The 18,721-nt window shown below is 47.3% G+C and overlaps 1 protein-coding gene across 4 annotated transcripts in view; it reads left to right on the top strand.

Annotated features, from left to right (window-relative positions):
* Positions 1–18,721, top strand: part of ASAP1 (ArfGAP with SH3 domain, ankyrin repeat and PH domain 1) — a 189,913-nt gene that overhangs the window by 145,895 nt on the left and 25,297 nt on the right. For 2 of the 4 annotated variants that reach the window (XM_015561615.1, XM_015561623.1), the window contains exons 11-18: positions 866–941; positions 2,041–2,127; positions 6,962–6,970; positions 7,721–7,821; positions 8,913–8,982; positions 14,086–14,173; positions 15,342–15,390; positions 17,903–18,066. In XM_015561615.1, the coding sequence (XP_015417101.1) occupies positions 866–941; positions 2,041–2,127; positions 6,962–6,970; positions 7,721–7,821; positions 8,913–8,982; positions 14,086–14,173; positions 15,342–15,390; positions 17,903–18,066 (644 nt within the window). The remainder of the gene's footprint in view (positions 1–865; positions 942–2,040; positions 2,128–6,961; positions 6,971–7,720; positions 7,822–8,912; positions 8,983–14,085; positions 14,174–15,341; positions 15,391–17,902; positions 18,067–18,721) is intronic. The other 2 variants (XM_015561619.1, XM_015561626.1) reach the window with 1 other exon arrangement.

An 18,721-nucleotide genomic window follows, 5' to 3' on the forward strand; every position in this document is an offset into this window, starting at 1 on the left:
CGTTCGAGGCTCTGCGACACCACATTTGCTTTTTCACTCCTTGTTTCCTTTCCGGGTTCACTTTTGTGGGCTTTCTGGTAATTTTTACGTGAAATGTACCTGTTTCCCATGTTCGATTCTGGCCAAGGGCACGTGCCTGGGTTGTGGGCTCAATCCCCAATGTGGGGCGTGCAGGAAGCAGCCGATCAATGATTCTCATCATTGATGTTTCTATCTCTCTCTCCCTCTCCCTCCCTCTCTGATATCAATAAAGAAATATATTCTTTTTTCAAAAAAAACAAAACACAGTTTATGTGAAATGCCAAGCGTGCTGGGCATGTGGTCAGTGCTCAGCCATGCCAGGCTTGCCACCCCTCAGGGTGCAGTAAGGCACCTCTTATGTCTGTGGTAGGATAAAACCTTCCAGGTCATCTGTGCCCTGACCCCACATCCTGTGCCTCACGTGCATGTGGGGACTCGGGACATGTGGGAACTGACTTTCCACCGGCCTCTATTTCTAGTCCCATCCATCTCTCCTTAGAGTGTCCAGTTAGGGTCCATGACACCCCACTAGTTAGTGTGTCCTTTTCTCTCTTTTGAGCTCAAATAAGGCACAACCAGGGGAGCTGTTCCGTGTGTGGTGACAGCGTGAGGCCACTGTGTGGACAGCGACTGCAGTGCATTGTCTGTGTGATGTCTGCGGCATGTGTCAGTAGCACCCAGGCGTGTTTGTTGGCACATCTTTTACAAAACACTGAAATCCGTTTTATACGTGTTTTGTGTAGATACATGGTAAGAGGGTAAATTGTATTTTTGGATTTTTTAGGTAATTATGGTTCATTTCTTTTTTGTACTGCGGGTAAGTCTCTGATGTTTTCCATTGTAGTTTCTTTCAAGATGGCTTGAAAACAGCTGACAAATTGAAACAGTACATTGAAAAACTGGCTGCTGACTTATATAATGTAAGTTCTTTATAGAATACATGCGTTTAACTTGCTTTGTAGATAAGTTTATCAGGAAATGTGAAATCTGTATTAGAAGAGTATTAAAGACAAGAAGACCAGTTAAGTGATGCGTCCAGTAAAGACAGGTAAACCTTCAGTTTGACTCAGACGTCAGTGATGGAATGTTCCAGAGTGTGTTTGGGGAGCATGGGAGGAGCGGGGAGGAGAGTCTAACGGTTGCTTCTAGATAACTCTCTGTTCAGGGTTCAGTAACATCACGGTGCCCTTCCGTCAGAATAGCAAAAGGAATGTTTTGGTCGTGAAAGGATAAAATGGATTGCCTAAGTTTATGAATTTGGGGGGCTTGCTTGCTTTATATTTCCTCTTATTCTCATATTTAGATTTTGCTTTTATAAAAGCAAAAGGAAAACTTCTTTGAGGAAAAATACTAAATGCATATGTATAAATGTCAACCTTTATTCCCATAAACCGCTTGGCAATTAATCGTATTGAAAGTGTATGTTTTATGAGTGCAACTACGTATGTTCCAATGAGGTTTTTAGCGTTACAGACAATACCGTGTGTCTTTGTATAACTTTAAAAAGTATACAGCTGTGTACTTTTCCTGCTTTTCTTTTAGCGAACGTGATTCTGGTTGTGATCAGGTTCCCGTGTTCACAAAGCAGCCAGCCTTTGCCCTCGGGTAGGGCTCTGTGCCCTCACATGTGCATGGGCCCATGGGCTTGGTCCTCAGTCCCCAGTTCTCTTCTGGGCCTTCAAGGTCAGCGTGGTATCACTGCCGCCTTTGGAAAAACCAGAAGCAAATAACTCCATGTTATTTCTTAACTTTGTTTCAAGTGGAACTTTAATTATCTAGCCTAGAGGTATTATTTAATAAGAAAGCATGTTGCATTATTCACTCATTTCAAAACCCACTGGAACCTTCATAAGATGAGAAAATTGTGCCTCTTATATAAAAAATGAGACCATGTGAAGGATTTGAGTAAGGAAATCGGCTATATCATTGAGTAGTTCGATGTGTGGTATATCGGGGTGAATGAAACGCTGTTCATAAACATATAAAAGATAAGTGACAAGTAATTATTTTCTCTTGTAGATAAAACAGACCCAGGATGAAGAAAAGAAACAGCTCACTGCCCTCCGGGACTTAATAAAATCCTCTCTTCAGCTCGATCAGAAAGAAGTAGGTGCTCAGCGGACAGGCGGGGCTCCTGGTGGGGTGTGGGTGCCTCCCAACCTGCAACTGGGGTGCTGGCTGCTTCCTGCCAGGGTGGAGTGGGACAGGGGAGACACCAGACACATGTGCACCTACTGCACTGCCCAGGCTAGAAGCCGTGTTTCATTTCCCTTCCCTCCTACGGATAGGGTGTCCTGAGCCCCGGCCTACCGCTCCGTGGCTCGGCTTTCTGTCCTGGCTTTGCAGATGTGTGTTTCAGGCGTGTGTCTTCTCCGACTGCGGAGGGAGAGGCAGGGCAGCGCACACCCCTGTGCTCCTTAGCTCGTCTCTCTTTCTGGGCAGCCGCAGGTGGGCGGGAGAATAGAGAAACAGTCTGAGGCACAGCCCTATAGAAGCTGTGCCCCCCACTTAGGAAAAAGGAGGTGCAAGTCTTTGGATACTGAGGTGTGGAGTATACGGAGCATGGTAGCTGTTAGATGACTGCTCAGATCCTTAATCATAAATCGTATTTGTTCATTTGTTGTGCAAACATTTAATTAGTACCTACAATGTGCCAGCAGCTGTGCTAGGCAGTAAGCGTTAGTCCTGTCCGTTAAGGGGGTCATCATCTGGGAGAAAGTGGAGAGTGTCAGCCGTGTGAATAGGAGTTGTACCTAAAGTGGCGTGGATACTGTAGGAGAGATGCCAGCGAGAGGAAGCTGCAGAGATGCAAAACTGCCGGGCAGCGTCAGCGGGCGACGTTTGGGATAAGGTGGGTGGAGGCGTGAGATGCGGTTTCTGGGCAGAAAACCCGGGATGCACACTGGAGGGGACGGGCTTTGAGCTGAGAGTAAGTGAAATAGCCCCAGTTGCCACATGGAGAAGGTAGAAACGTGCCTATTTGGATCGTGAAATTATTATGCATTGAATTTAAGTGTGATCTCTTCAATGCAATCTTTAATAATTATACAATATAGCATTTTTAATATTTTTAATTCCTCATGATATTATCTCACAATGGCCAACTATTTGTCATCTCCTGAAATTTCTGAAAGGTGTTCATGAGTCCAAACAAAACAGAGTGAGACCCCTCGAGCGTGGGAAGCCTGCCCAGCACCCCTGGTCCCGCGCACCAGTCCTGAAGGTGCTTCACTGGGCCACTGGAGCCCTCGCTGCTTCTGCCTCCAGTTTTTACATTAGCTGGGTGTTGTGAAGTGAGAGGAGGCCATAGCCCTTTAACACTGCCCCCTGCTTACCTGTGGACAGGTGTCAGTGCCGGGTGACGTGTGTGCTGTGCGCTCACATCATGCAGAGCCTCCTCGGCCAGCACCTGCACCGGGCTCGCAGGCCGCCTTGAGGGTGCGATCACTCAGCATAAGAGCAATAGAAAGATCCAGATTGTGGGGGGAAGAGGTAGATCTCTGTCTAGAGAAATTTGCAAGGTTTTGTACTGACTCGTACGTACTTAACTACTTCCTACCTGTTTTGCCACAGGGATTACTTCCCACATATGGAAGCTTTCTTGAAAAAGAAAAGAAGCTATTGTAGGCTCTCGGTTGTGCATAGAGACCTCTGTATTTTGCTCATGCTAATAACTAAAGGAAAAGTTGCATACCAGTACAAGCCGAAGGAGTGTGTAACATGCGGAAATGCACACACGCGGCTTGATTGATTTTAACTTCGTGCCAAATCGCTCAATGATGAGTTTTCATTAGCACCGTGTCCAGAGTATTTTACAAGTAAAATTGATCTCTCACAGCATGCCTAGTCCATCCTCATGCTGTTTATCATCTCTCGTTGCAAGCTATGTTAAGAAGGTAGTGATTTTTAATGATTTCCGTTAAACATGAAAGGAGATTTTCGGCCAGAGATTTCTCACCCTAGTTCTCTGGTTCCAGAAGGTGTAAAGTCATCTAAAGACTGGCCCGAGAAAGTAAGGCCCAAGAAATCACTGAACAGCCTCACCCCACCACCAGGCCCGAACTCCCCTCAATTAAAGGAAGCCTCATGAACTTGTGTTGTAACTAGGACTCCCAGATTTGGGGTAGACTCATATTTTTTTTTCTCGTGAAAATAAAATTCTCTAATGACTGGTGGCAGATGTCCTATGGAATTAGGCATCTTAAGCCTTTATAGTAGCGCAACCTCCCCGAAGAACTGTTTGCTACATGAGTATTTTTTGAGATGAAAATGTTTTATTTTTGAAGATGATGTCCATAAATCATCCCCAAACCCCCAGCTTTGTGTGAGCCCCTCTCGATAGCACACCATCCTGGGGTTTGCAGGTGACTGACAGATCTGGGCTTGACTCATCTGTCCTCTCAGCGCCTGGCACACGGCCGGGCACCAAAGCTGCTCGGTAAATATTTAGAACACGGAGACAGAAGGATGCCTGTGCCCGTCCCATTCATACAGTAGAGATGAAGCTCCCCTAACAGAGGTCTGTCCTCAGATCGGGTGCCAGAAACTCTGAGGACCCCATTAAACCAATGAGTGTGTAATTGCTTGCAGTTTAAAAAGACTGGAGATTTTTCTCCTTAATAATGCATTCAAAGGCTTTCTAATAAAGTCAGGTAATCTGTGCTGCTAACAGAGAATGGGAAATTGAACTAAAAAAGGATGCCGTGTTTTATTCTACAGCTTACATTTCTTGGCTCACCTCATGCAATTTCCCCAAGGTTTTATTTTAAATTCATTGTTTTTAGTTTTGTTTCATTTTGCCTGAATGATTTTTTTTTCATTTGCATTTTCTCTCCTGAATACATGTTGATTTTTATGATGCTGGCAAAGGATTCAGCACCTACTTCATTCCCTCGATTTTGTTTTCTTTTGTTTTCATTTCGTGTTAACAGTTCTCCAAGGTTTTCTTTCTCAGAAAAGAAAACCCTCTTTTCATGTACCCGGTGTGCCCTGCTATGCAAGCTGAATGACCATTATTTCTCAAAGTGCAGAAAGCATCGTTTGTATGACTTTCTTAAGCCATAAAACTCATTAGCCGTTAATTTGGGATGGCTTCATGCTAGACTTCTGAAACATAGTGCTTCTTCCCTGTTCGGGTTAATGGAGTAATGTTCTGAGGTCAAAGCCTAGCGTCCAGCCACTTCCTTTACCTTTAAAAGCATCTTTGTCTAATGTGAAGCAAGGCCCATGCGATATGTTTGTTGTCCAGAATCTAGAGTGTATTTAGGCTTGTAATAATTATAAGTAAGGGAAGTCTTAATGGCACATTTACAGGATGTAGTAGTTTTCCTAAGTTATCAGCACCTAAATTCTTGTTAAATATGTAAGCGCTTTCATTTTTTAAGCATAGGACTTATTTTAAAGGTTAGCAAATGGACTGATCTTGGAGAGGCATAATTTTTAAGTGCAAATGAAAAAATCATAATTTTAAATCCCGACAGAGCAGGAATTAATGTGGGCAGACACGGAGAAGTGCAGTTTGGTGAAAGGGTGCCAACTTTTCATAAGAATTGGGATCCAAGGAGAGTTTCGATTTTGTGCTTCATGTTCTGGAGGCAGAGAGATGGCGAAAATCCCCGAGTCCAAACCCACAGCGGAGCGATTTTGATGGTTTCGTCAGGTTCAGGCAGCCAGTTCTGTGGATTGCAGTATCTGGCCTCGTGTTTTTTCCCACGCCCCCACCTTTTCCAGCCCCGTCCATTCTCCGTCCTAATTGTGTCCCTACTGTGGTTCCCGGGACTGTCACTAGGGGCGCTGTAGAGGCAGGCTGCTCTCTGCTGTCCCTTGGTCAGCTCTCCAGCCAGAGGCCGGGCACGCCTGTCAGGGAGGCCAGCGCCAGCCAAGTCCCAGGCTCTGGGCCCTGGAGAGGCTCAGCTGCAGGGGATCTGGCCGATTAAAGACAAAGAAGTGACTCGGGTTAAGAGAATGACTGGGGTTTGCAACCTGTTTAGTAGACTCAGCTGCCTGGAAAGGCGCAGGCAGCCTCGTGGCCTGGCTCGGGAGAGCACAGTGAGTGGAGAGTGAGTCCCCGCCTCAGAGACGGGCAGTGTCCTCAGGGCCTGCACGGTGCCCGGCTGTAGGGGTTCGGGACGCGCCTCTGAGCACAGAACTCGTCACATGTAGAACAGCCTTAAAGGAGCGCTGTCCTCACTGAGGCCAGAAAGCGGCTCCTGCCCTCAGGCATGCTGTGCACCGGCCATCAGTACGCACCCAGGCTCAGAGCTTCCCCCTCCTCTCCATCCCTTGTCCAGGGTTGCTTAGGGACTGGATATATTAAGTTCTCTTCCCTCGGAAAAGCAAAACAAAAAGAATCCTGAAATTTGTTGTGGCTTTTTTTTAAAAATCCTCACCCAAGGATATGTTTCTGATTGATCCTAGAGAGAGGGGGAGAAACATCGATGTGGGAGAGAAACATCATTCGGTTGCCTTCCATACGCACCCCGACCGGAGACTGAAACCTGGGTATGTGCCCTGACTGGGAATCAAGCCGGGAGGGACCCTTTGGTGCTCCAGACAGCGCTCCAACCAACCGAGCTGTGGCTCCTTTTAGATTTCCTACGTAATTCCCACTGGGTCTCACTGGGGTACTGATTCTCTGTGCACACACTCTGAGGTTTGTCAACCGTGTCATCTTGGGAATGTGTACCTCCTGTTTCTCTATTTTGCCTTTTTTCTGTTCTCACTCAAAATTTAATTAATGTAGATACTTTATTGTGCCAGAGTTTATCATGGTTCCAAAGATGCGTGCATATGAGTTTGTTCTAGCGTCACCTTTATAATATTTTCTCTGTATGTTATAAAAAGTGCTTAAATTATGAGTGATAAGACTGTCAATGAAATTAACTATATTTTCAAATGTTCTGCCTTTTTTCTCTGTTGCTCTTGCCCTTCCTGATCGAAGTCTAGGAGAGTAAGTCACCACTGTTTGTGAGAATGTGTTGTCCTATTTCTGTGTTTGCAACCCGTTTCTCATTGTACAGTTAGTTCCACGTTAGATTACTCCCTGCATTTCCCCAGTAACAGCAGTCTAGTGGTGCCGTCTTTACAAAAACCCCAGGAGGCTCAATGGCCCCCCAACATTAAGTCAAGCTCATTGGCATCCATGTTGTTCTCGACCCTTGTCACCCTTTTAATTACGTAATACACTTATCACTGCAATACAATCTTTTTCTTTTTCTTTTTTTCATTAAAAGCGTGGTTGTGAGTGTATTTTGCAGAGCACTAGTTAGTTACAGAGCAAGAACTTTATAACAGTTCTTACTACCTTACTCAGAAGGTGCACTTCTTATCGTGGGTGTTCCACACCCCGCAGAGCGTGCGCAGGGACGAAAGGTACCCCAGGGAAGAGCACTCACCTTCCGGTTGCATGGACTTGGATTTGCGGTCCTCCGCGTGCCTGCCTGGCTGCCGGTGTGAACTGGGGCAGCCATAGAATAGTCCCCCGCATGTTTGAAGCCGAGCTGGGATCTGAACTGGCGCTAGGAGGCCCGGACCCCAGTCCCCAGCTCCGCCTTGAGCTTGCTTGGGACTGCCCGGCTTCCTCCTGTAAAATAAAGGCAAGGACCTGACCACCCACGGGCTGAGGCTCAGCAGCAGAGCAGAGGCAGGGACCTGAGAGGCGTCTCCAGCGTGTGACTCACCTGTGACTCGTCTCTCCTAGGACTCCCAGAGCCGCCAGGGGGGATACAGCATGCACCAGCTCCAGGGCAACAAGGAGTATGGCAGCGAGAAGAAGGGGTACCTTCTGAAGAAGAGTGACGGGTACGTACACCCCCTCCTCGTGCCCTGGGTGCTCAGCTCCCTTCCCGAGCGTCAGGTCAGATTACCCACGGGCTTTGCCCGCCTCCCACGGGGGAAAGACACTTACATGAGTCCCAGATGAGCCTGCTGCTTGAGGAAGCAGTGACTGTTCCATGTCTCTGTGTGGCACCTGAGACTTGTGACCACAGTGTTGCAGTGTTAAGAAGGCAGGAACCGAGGAGGACGTACAGCAAGCACGTGGTCTGACTTCTTGATCCCCCGCCCACCCCACCCCACCCCCAGCTTTTATTCCTTGCGGTTTCTCTGCCTGGGGTGCCCACCTAACCGCCCAGACCCCAACCTTGGGCGTCAGCCTTGACTCCTATCTTCCCTCTTCCATCACAGCCACTTAGCAGCAGCCCCTTCCATTTCTAACGAGAAACAATACATGTCTTGCCGTCTCTGCTGTCCCGCTCTAGGGGAGGGGCGGAGTCTCCTGTCAGCTCTGGGAGGCCCTCCAGGCTCTCTTCTGTGTGTTCATACACAGATTTCCTTACCCAGAGAGTCTCAAGTGTTTTTGAGGGAGAGGGCGATAGAAACATCAATGCTGAGGGAGAATCATTGCTCAGCTGCTTCCTGCACGCCCCACACGGGATCGAGTCCGCAACCTGGGCGTGTGCCCTGACTGGGAAGCAAAACCGTGATCTCCTGGGCAAGGTTTTTATTTTTAAACAATACAGGATCATACCTGAATTATCTTAAAACAGCTTGCATTTTTCAATCAGCGATATGCCTTAGAAACCTACACAAGTCACATACATGTGAGTCCATACACACTTCCTTCTTCTAAACTAGTACAGAACGCTCTGTATGAAAGTGCCCGTGGTGCTTTCGTTCCTCCCGCTCTCAGACTAGGACCAGTGCGGTCGTAAGCCTCCTGGGCAGGCCTCCTCCCGAGTCCCCTCCCCCGGGAGAGTGAGGGGCAGCCGAAGCGTTGTGGCTGCTGTGGCTCGGGTGGTTCTGTGCTGTAATGATGGTTACGTATGACGCTGTGTGACCACATGTCCCCGAGTGAACGGACCCTAACCCAACTTGTCTGCCTGGCTCTGCAGGATCCGCAAAGTGTGGCAGAGGAGGAAGTGCGCGGTCAAGAACGGCATGCTGACCATCTCCCACGCCACAGTAAGTGTGTCTGCGATCGCACGCTCGCCGGCTCTGCCTTTGGGCCGCATGGACTAGAAACTGGCAAACACGTGCTGTCACGGCGCCAGAATGTTCCCCAGGCATGTTCATGTGTGGAGGCGGGTCAGATAGTGTGGGATATTGTCTTGTCCTGCGGTGTCGGCCCTGCTGTTCTGTCACTCCACCAGGTCTTTATTTGTTTGTTAATCCTCACCTAAGGATATTTTTCCCATTAATTTTTAGAGAGAGTGGAAGGGAGGGGGAGACACAGAGAGAGGGAAACATCGATGTGAGAGAGACACGTGGATTGGTTGCCCCCCACATGTCCCCCAACAGGGACCCAGGATGAACCTGAAACCAAGGTACATGCCCTTGACCGGGAATCAAACCCGAGACCCTTTGATCCTCGGGCTGATGCTCAAACCGCTGAGCCAAACCAGCCAGGGCTCCGCCAGAACTTTTTGTCTGTTCTCCCAAACCAAATCAGGTCTTCTCTTAGTTGATAATCTAATGTTGTGGGAAATAATACTGGTTGTTGCAAAAACCTACTTTTCTGAATTATAAAGATGGCAGGGGATGTTCTTTGCATGAAAAGGTAATATAGGAAGTGAAACAACGCATATAAAATATGTCCAGTCTTTTTTATTGTTACTGTTTACTTAAATTACTCAGAAAGCCCACCATTATGTTAAAGGGTCTATAAATATAACCGTGAATAATAAAATTGCCTCAATCATGACTCCCCATTTTTTAGTAACAAAGGCAATTTAATAGAAAGTGGAAAATAGCTAAGCTATTATCACTTATATTCTATTTATCTTCAGATTGTCAGCGTATATACATACACATTGCATCCTTACAGTTGATGTCTAGAATCTGTCTAGAATTTTTGTTTTTGTTTTGCATCCCCCATTTCAAGCTAAAAGTCCTGTCTCGACAAAATCCATACGCTTGTCAAAAAGGTTCCCTCTTGCCGAAACCGGTTTGGCTCAGTGGATAGAGCGTTGGCCTGCGGACTGAAAGGTCCCAGGTTCGATTCCGGTCAAGGGCATGTACCTTGGTTGCGGGCACATCCCCAGTGGGGAGTGTGCAGGAGGCAGCTGGTCGATGTTTCTCTCTCATCGATGTTTCTGACTCTCTATCTCTCTCCTTTCCTCTCTGTAAAAACTCAATAAAATATAAAACAAAAAGAAATAGAAAGGAAATAAATCTTCTTGTTGTTAAAAAAAAAAAAAAAAGGTTCCCTCTTGGTGGTAGTCAAAGCCATCCACAGTGAGACCAGGAATCACAATTGTGCTCTTTAAAATTAGCAAGAAATTATTTTTTAATTTTTAAAAATCATAATGGAAGATGTGTCAAGCGGGAATGGAAATGGCAGAGCACCGAGGTCGTGACAATGGCCCCTGCAGGCGGAGAGAAGGCTCGTGTGTGCGCGCCAGCATCCCGTGCCAGGCGGTGCCCGCCAGTTCATTGCCCACAGGACGTAGAAGTGAGCGCGAGCCTGTAGTCCATCAGCAGGTTTTCAGTATTCACAGCCGCGTTCCGATTTCCCGCTGTTTGAGGAGGAAAGAAAATACCACTTATTAAAATGCACTGGAGCTCAGGCCCAGCACGTCCTGGGTCCGTGGTCAGCTGTTTCCCGTAGCTGCTTGCTGGCGTGGACCACGTGCTTTCCAGGCGTGCTTAGAATGGGCAGAGGCTTAATAGCTATCTTATCAAATGAATGAGTGGGTGGGGTTTTCAAATAGCCTTCTAAAATTTCTCTTTTCATCAGTTATGGAAGTAAATAACTGAGGGGAAATCAGATGACCCGCGAATATATTAAAATATGATATATTTCTAGCCCTTGCTCTGTTTCTAACCCTCACTCCTCTCAGAAGGAGACGTTCCCACGTTCCAGGGACAGCCTGTGGCTGGCTTCCCGGGCCTGCCTGAAGCCGGAGGAGGGATAGGGCTTTGGGCCCCTCGGACCTGGTTCAGGCTCAGGCTCTGCCGTCTCCTTCCCGGGAGGTTGTGGGAACGTTAGTTAACCTCTCCGCCCCCTCTCTTCATGGGAAATAGTGAAAGAAACGGAAAAGACTTCTCTCACAGGTCGGATATGTAAGGCCCCTGGAATGCATTCCTTCGAGAAATACTTATTGAGTGCCTGCTGTATGCCGGGCACGGTTTAGTGAACAAAACAGAGAAATGTGTGCTTTTAGTGGGAAGAATGACAGGAAGCAAATACGGGGTAATAAGAGCCAGGAAGGTCGTGCAGCAGGACAGGAGGGGAGGCTGGTCAGGCCAGGGAGCACTCAGGACAGTCAGTCTGAGCCACCTGGAGGGAGGGAGGCCAGCGCCCCTCCTGCCCAGCAGGGGGAGCAGCGGAGTAAGTGGCCGCAGCTGAAGTTTCAGGTGCCTGGCGGTCACATGCAGAGGTTTTTAGGAAGGGCTTGGCAAATGTTTCCTCGTTCTTCTCCTTGTTCTATTTTTCTTTCCTGTTTCATCTGAACTGTTTCTGATGAATCCCAGGGAGAGTCATTTTAGCCTCACTCTGTTCTCCGCCTGCTAAGCCAGCAGGAGACGTTATGCGGGCTTTAATCAATATGCCTACAAATTAGTGCTGGACCCCGAGAAAGTGCTTTGAAATTCTGGAAAGTTATACAGATCTGGAATGACTGTTATTACGGGAGTAACAACCCCTGAGCCTCCTGGTGCCTTGGTCCAGGGACACAGGTCGAGCATGCACTCCATTTTCTTATATTCCCAGCTTGGCACTGGCTGTGCCCGCTGCTCAGATTGTCAGAAATTGTGTGGGATTCTTTTTTTTAATTTTTTTTTTTGGCCCCTCAAAGTCACAGTTGGGGTGATGGTCATTTGTCAGCTGTCTTGGGGGAGAACAGCACTGTGCTTAGGCAGGCTGTGTCTGTGTCCCTGAAGTTCATGTGGAGGCCGCAAAGTCCATCCCTTGGGAATCCAATCATGAAATGGCTCAAACCGTATCAAGCCCTTATCCTCAAGGCTTTCAGGCGCTGTGCTGTGAGGGAGTCTGTGCGTAGAGATGAGTGATTCCCCTGAATGAGTGAACGCTGAACTGGAGTATTTTTTCCTTTTCTTTAAGTTTTCTGTCTGTATTGGTTGTATCTGTCGCTAAGGTTGTTCAGAAACACTGGAGTAACCTGGATTGGGGACAAAAAAGAAACCGTCTAGTTAACCCTCTGCCACATTCAGAGGTGAATGTGAAAATCCTTAGGATTTTCAAAGAGATTTCTCCTTCGGTTCAGAAACGTGGAACCTCTTATTATGCTTCATCAGCTTAAGCTTGGAAGTCCTTCCTTGCGTCTGGCTCCAACCTCCGCCTGCAGTTCGAGTGCCTTTCTTCTTGGTCTGAGCAGATGGAAAACAGCTGCCAACCTGCCCAGAACAGCCCCATGGGCTGGAAGATGCTTATTAAGTCGCTCCCTCGCCATCTTTCCTCTGGACTAAATAGTGCCTTTCCCCATCTTCAAAGTTCCCGTTTGCCAGTCCTTTAATCATCTCTCGGTCTTCCCTAAGCTTTTCCACGTCCTCCCTGACACGTGGATGCCAAACTGGAGCATAGCATTCCCAGAGAGCCCGTTCCCTGGGATGGCTGCCTTCAGGGCATAGGGTGCCCTGTCGTCCACCGGGGAATCCAAACAGACGCGCTGCAGGACCGACCGTTCCTTTTACGGCGACCGGGCCTGGGCCTGGATGAACTCCTGACAGGGCTCTCCTGGTTTCCATGTCTATGTCAGACGCACATGTGAGGAACCTGAAGTCCCTTGGTTCTCACTTCCGCCCGGACAGCTGGCTTTGGAGCCGAGGGGCACAGGACAAGGGGCTTATTTTCTGTGTCGAATCTCATTGAAACCCCAGAGAAGGAAGATCTCGAAAACTGTCCAGAGAGCACAAGAAGGTGGACAAGAGGTGAAGTGTCCGTTGCTCATCGCTGAGACAGAACTGCAGCGTGTCACTGAAATCGTCTCAAACACACACCGTCTCTGTGGTTCAGGGCTTCACTTGGTCACTGTGACGTCTCCCTACCTCCCCGCCCTCTGTTTTTTTCTAAAAACTTGGGGTGCTTGGGTGGAAAAGTTGCTGGCATGGGGATTTTGAGAATCATGAGTGTCAGTGGGCTTCCGGTCACGCCCAGCCCGGGCACTCGGATGCTTCAGTCCGTGTTCAGCTCCTGCAGGAAGCGGACAGGCTACATTGGCCAGCGTGTGACTTTGAACATTTGCAGGCAGGAGGTCAAGAACGAGTGTTGACCAGAATGATTACATGGCAAGGCTCCACATAGGCAAAGCCTAAATTAACGTGGCTGTGCACACACCACAGGGTCTGTGTAAATTATCCGTGTGACCAAGAGGTGTGCTGATAAATCTGTGATGTGAAATCCTGGCTACATTTTCTGTCTTCAGATGTGGGGGCTCACTGAGCTGTGTCTCGAGGGGGGTAGTTGTCCTTGTACTAGAGAGAAGTTCTGTACATTTCACCTTGCAACCAAAACTTGTGGATATCTGGGACACCAGGTTGGGGTGATTGTTGACTGGGGCCATTCTGAATGAATGCGTGAACGAATGAATGAATGAATGAAATGTACTCCACTACATTTCACAGCAGGATGTGGTATTGGAAGTGCTGACTCTTTGGCCTGGATGTGCATGGGGTCCAGAAAGGTGCATTTCCATGGGCCGTGCCCACTTCTCATTTAAAGGTGGATTTTCCTGGTTCCATTCTGATTAATCACCAATATAGTATTTATGTACGGCTAACAGACATTTAGTAGACCACCAACAATTTTTTCTTTTTTAGTGAGGTTCAGAATACTGCGTGTCCGAATAGGACTATCACATTTGGCCCTGGCCAGGTATCAGTTGGTTAGAGCGTTGGCCCAGTGTGCCAAGGCTGCGGGCTCACTCCTCACTCGGGGTACATGCAACAATCAGCCAGTGAATGCAGAAATAAGTGGAACAACAAACTGAACGGGGGAAAGACTTCTATCAAATTTGCTGCCTGAAACCGCATGCTTGCCCCGCAGGGCACCGGCCTGGCAGGCGGGGGGGAGGTGCAGCAGGTAACGACTCCGTTTCTCTGCTCCAGGCTAACAGGCAGCCAGCCAGGCTGAACCTTCTCACCTGCCAGGTGAAGCCGAACGCCGAGGACAAGAAGTCTTTTGACCTGATTTCACGTGAGTCCCTCTTCTCTCCGGGTCAGTTCCTGTGGATCCTGATGTTGCCCATTTCCATCCCCAAGGACTGGTGCGTGCGAGGCCCTTGGCAGGCACCTGAGCTGGATTCTGAAGCACCTACTGAAGTCCGGAGCCCCTCTCACTTTATGACCAAGAGGTTTCTTGGGTCATTAGTGAGAAGTTAGATTTATAAGATGACTTCAAAAAGCTTAGACCTCTCCATTTCAGAGCCTGTAGGTGATTGACCAGTTACTGAACGTCCAGTGTGCCGGGTGCTTTATATATGTTATTGCCAATCCTCACAGAAGCCCCATTGGTGTCCTGTTTGACAGAAAACAGGCTCAGAGAGGTTCAGTTACTTGTACAAGGTCACACAGCATTAAAGCAGAGATTCAGTTGAGACTCTTGGGCTCTACTGCCCATAGTTTGTTCTTGGGCATAAACACCATCTCCAGGAGACGGGGGGTGTGAATGCCTAGCCTGGAGCGGCCACATAGTGCGTGGCTGGCTAGCTAAGTGAAGGTTAGTTTGACTTGATTATGTTGAAGCGTTCTAGCGGATTCTGAATTTTAAGCAAGAGCTTCCCTTATATACACCTGCCCAGACTATCGAAGGTAGGCCACGCCCTCCTTCCCTGGGCAGCAGCCTGAAGGTGACCGTCGAGCAAGGTCAGGCCTTCTTTCTTGAAGCTGATCCTCGCAGAGAGCAGCCCAGCGGGGAGCTTTTTGACTGAGCCCTGCTGTCAGAGCTGCCCTGCAAGTTAGGAACTATTTCCAAAAAGGAAAGTCTTTTTTAAAGGAAACACAATAAAAGGCACGTTGAGAATGAAAAGTAAAATACTGCCTTGGCAGCGGGCACTCTGCAGCTGTCGCTGGAACCCGCTAGAGCAGGTAGGACCATCCCCCTCCCACTTCTTTTTCCTAAGTGCCAGGTATGGGCGTGGTATTGGCAGCTATTTTATTGCATTCCTGGGCACTTTAGAAAAATAGTATTGACAACATGAACTGTATAACTGCTAAAACAAAGTGGCGTAAAAACAAAATAATTTTAAAACCCTACTTTTACTGTGGGTTTTTGTTTGTTTGTTTTTAGGAACTTGCAAAATTTACATCAGACCTGAAGGTATACTGCTTTCTAAGGTTTCACGTTCTTTTCTCTTGTATTTTAGATAATAGGACGTATCACTTTCAGGCAGAAGATGAGCAGGATTACATAGCGTAAGTAGTTGTGAGCTAATGGCACCACGTGCCTCCGTCCTGTACAACATGCGTAAGGATTTCCGTATGACTCAACACGGCCCCTGGCAGTTCCCCACGCTAGCTTCTCCCCTCTGGGCCAGCCCACGGGGCTCTCTCTCTGTTCTTCTTTCGCCTCCAAGTTACACGGAGGAAAGTGTCCAGTAAAACTGAACGAAGAAATCACTTCTCACCGAGGAAGGGCTCAGGGGCAGTAAAAAGAGCAGCTGTGTGTTCGAGGCGGGCCGGCCTGACCCCTGGTCCCGGCTCTGCCCTTTTGAAAGTGTTAAAATACAATCATGCATTCTTCTTTTTCTGGCATTTTTTATGCCTGTTACTCTAAAATAATCTAAAGGTTTTTTTCTTTAATTGTCAGAAATAGCTGTTTTGATTCTCCACCCTTTTGAAATGCAGCCATTCCATTGCACCAAATTTGAATTGTTCCTCCAGAGAATTCATTGTCCTTTATATTCGTATTTTCTGATTTTCATGACAGACTTGTTTATTTCCTTACTTGTCATGAGCTCTTGAATAAAAAGGCAAAAATGGCATAATGGAAGGAACTCTGGAAAAGGGAGCCATTAGAAGCGTTTTTTGTCCCACTCGGACACCAGTCCACTGTGGCCCGGGCAAGTGGGTTAGCCTCTCGGGCTTCACGTTCCTCCTGTGTAAGGTGTTGGAGGCCCTGGGAGACGGGATGGAGGATTGCGTTTAAAAAATTCTAAGTACTTGGCACATAGTAGGTGTTTGTAATACTAAATAGGCAGGACATCAGAAGGCTTAAGGAAAGCAAAACAGAGACCCTGCAGCCAGTGAAAACTTCAGTAAGCTCAGTGCCAAAGATAACATGTGGTGTCCGGCCCTATTGAGTCCGGTCTCTTAAACTATTTTTAACAAATCAATTTGTAGTTTGTAACTTGAGACAAAACGATAGAAAATATGCAGTTTAATTTAAAAGGTATTAAGTGACATCCCCCCGCCCCCGCCCCCACACCTCTTTCCTAGAGTGTTGGTTTTGAGGTGTAGTTTTCCACATCACAGTAGAAAAGCTAAAGCTGTGCAAATGCATTTCTCACAACAAACTTAAGGTGAGCGCCACCTGGAGTCAAAGGTATGAATTGCACCTCAGGGACTCCAGGAGGTTTGGTTTGTCCTTTCCTTCCCTCCCATTGCTGTCTCTATTACTAATTCAGAACCTTTTGTAGGTAGTCCTTTGTTTCATATCCGTTTAATCCTACAAGACACCAAAAAAAATACAGACTCATTCTGGACCTCTGTATTCTCTGCTGAGAATAGATATTACCTGACTCTGCAATTGGTGAGAACAAACTGTGATTGGGAAATGTTTTTTCTTTTCTTCTTAAAAAAATAAATTTGGCTCTTTTTCCTCATCCATGAAACTGACACAAGCTCCCTATAGATGGAAAATTACAGGAAGGCACAGAGTCAGGCAATCCATCTCTCCATTTTTCTACAGAAGGTCACTCAGGGACAAGCGGTATTAATATTTTATGAATTTCTTTCTAGCCATTTTTTCCACAAACAAAAATATGTAATCCGTACATGCATTTAAATTTGGGGTTATATCGTGCAATAGTTTTTCCTGTTTATTTCACAAAACATTATATTGTGAGCATTTCCCCAAAGTCATTAAAAATTAGAAAAAATTAAATTTCAGTAGCTGGGTTATTTCTGGCCTTAATCAGCCCCTGTTGTTGGGCATTTAGGTTATCATATGCACAGGTTGGTGGCAAATGTGTTTTGTTCAAGACATACTGTGATCATACTGTTTATGTCATTTAATAGCCTTCACTTTTTGTTTTATATTAAAATGCCAGCATGTTTCTATATTCATATACCTTTTTCATAACATAAATTTTCTTTTTTTTTTCTAATTTTTATTTATTTATTTTAGAGGGCGGGGGACAGCGGGAGAGAAACATTGATTGGCCCATATACACATTCATTGGTTGATTCCTGTATGTCCCCTGACCAGGGATCGAACCACAACCGTGGTGTTTGGACCACCTGAGCCACGCGGCCACCTGAGCCACCTGAGCATAAATTTTCTCAACTTCTAATGAAATATCCTGTTTGTTTCCACGTCAAGGGCCTCACTGAGTTGGCCTCCAGAGGACTGATGCCTTTTGCTGAGCTCTTTCCTGCCTCCTGTCACCAGTTCTTTCTCATCCTCACCTTGGGCTGGTCCCTCGCTGAGTCCTCTTCCTTCTGACGTCCACTCTGTTCTGTCCAGATGTCCCTGCAGGTCCTCAGTGATAGAGACCTCCGCCTCCCTCATCTGTCCTCTCATCTGCCGTTCTCTCTGACTCGCTGCTTTCCATTCTTTCATTCTCTTTCCTTTAGGTTTATTTCCTTTCCTTTTCTTCCTACTTGATTGTTAGGGGGAGTGGTGTCTCTTGGTGTTCCTTGGTGAAGTCAGATTGGTTACAGTGTAAGGAGAAAACAGTGTCTCCTTCCCCTGCTCTGACCACAGGTGGATATCAGTGCTGACAAACAGCAAAGAGGAGGCCCTGACCATGGCCTTCCGTGGAGAGCAGAGCGCGGGCGAGAACAGCCTGGAAGACCTGACCAAAGCCATCATCGAGGATGTCCAGAGGCTGCCTGGCAACGACGTCTGCTGTGACTGCGGCTCCTCAGGTCTGTGTCCCCAAAGCAGAGCTGGCTTGTTAAATGCCTTTTCCTCTTCCTGTGGAAGATGCCTGAGCTAGGAATCTAAAACCCTTGCCTCCTTACGGACACACCCAACACGGGTTCCCAGCGTGAGTGACCGGGCTGTTTGCTGTACCTAGACAGCTCCCGCCTACTCTCCCTACATGGTCCCCAGCCAGAATGCTACCTTTCCTAGTGAGGTCCAGTTAAATGGCACCATGGGCAGCATGGGGGAGCGCTGGACCTGGAGTCCATCATCCCGGCTTTGAATCGCCAGCCTGCCCCTCGCAGCCTGGACAGCCTCATGCCGAGTCCCTTTACTATTCTGATCTTCAGGTTCCTCATCCTAAAAATGGAATCATAAACGCCAGTTCTTACAAAGACTTAAAGAAATCGTGTAGATGGGGCTGACACGTGGTACATCACTTTTCTTCCTGCCTAGTGAAGCCTCCCAACCTCCGTATCACCTGGAAACTTCTATTTCCAAATAGCATCTGTGTTACCTAGAAGGTGACAGTAGGTCACCGTTATTCAGTGCTTCATAAGGACCCTGCTAGTTGTTTTGCTTATAGTATCTTACTGAATCTTCACAGAACTTCTGTGAGCAAGATGCTAATATTATCCCCATTTTACAGAGGAGGAA

The sequence above is a fragment of the Myotis davidii genome, unplaced genomic scaffold (assembly GCF_000327345.1).
Source record: "Myotis davidii unplaced genomic scaffold, ASM32734v1 scaffold30, whole genome shotgun sequence".
NCBI classification, from domain to species: domain Eukaryota; kingdom Metazoa; phylum Chordata; class Mammalia; order Chiroptera; family Vespertilionidae; genus Myotis; species Myotis davidii.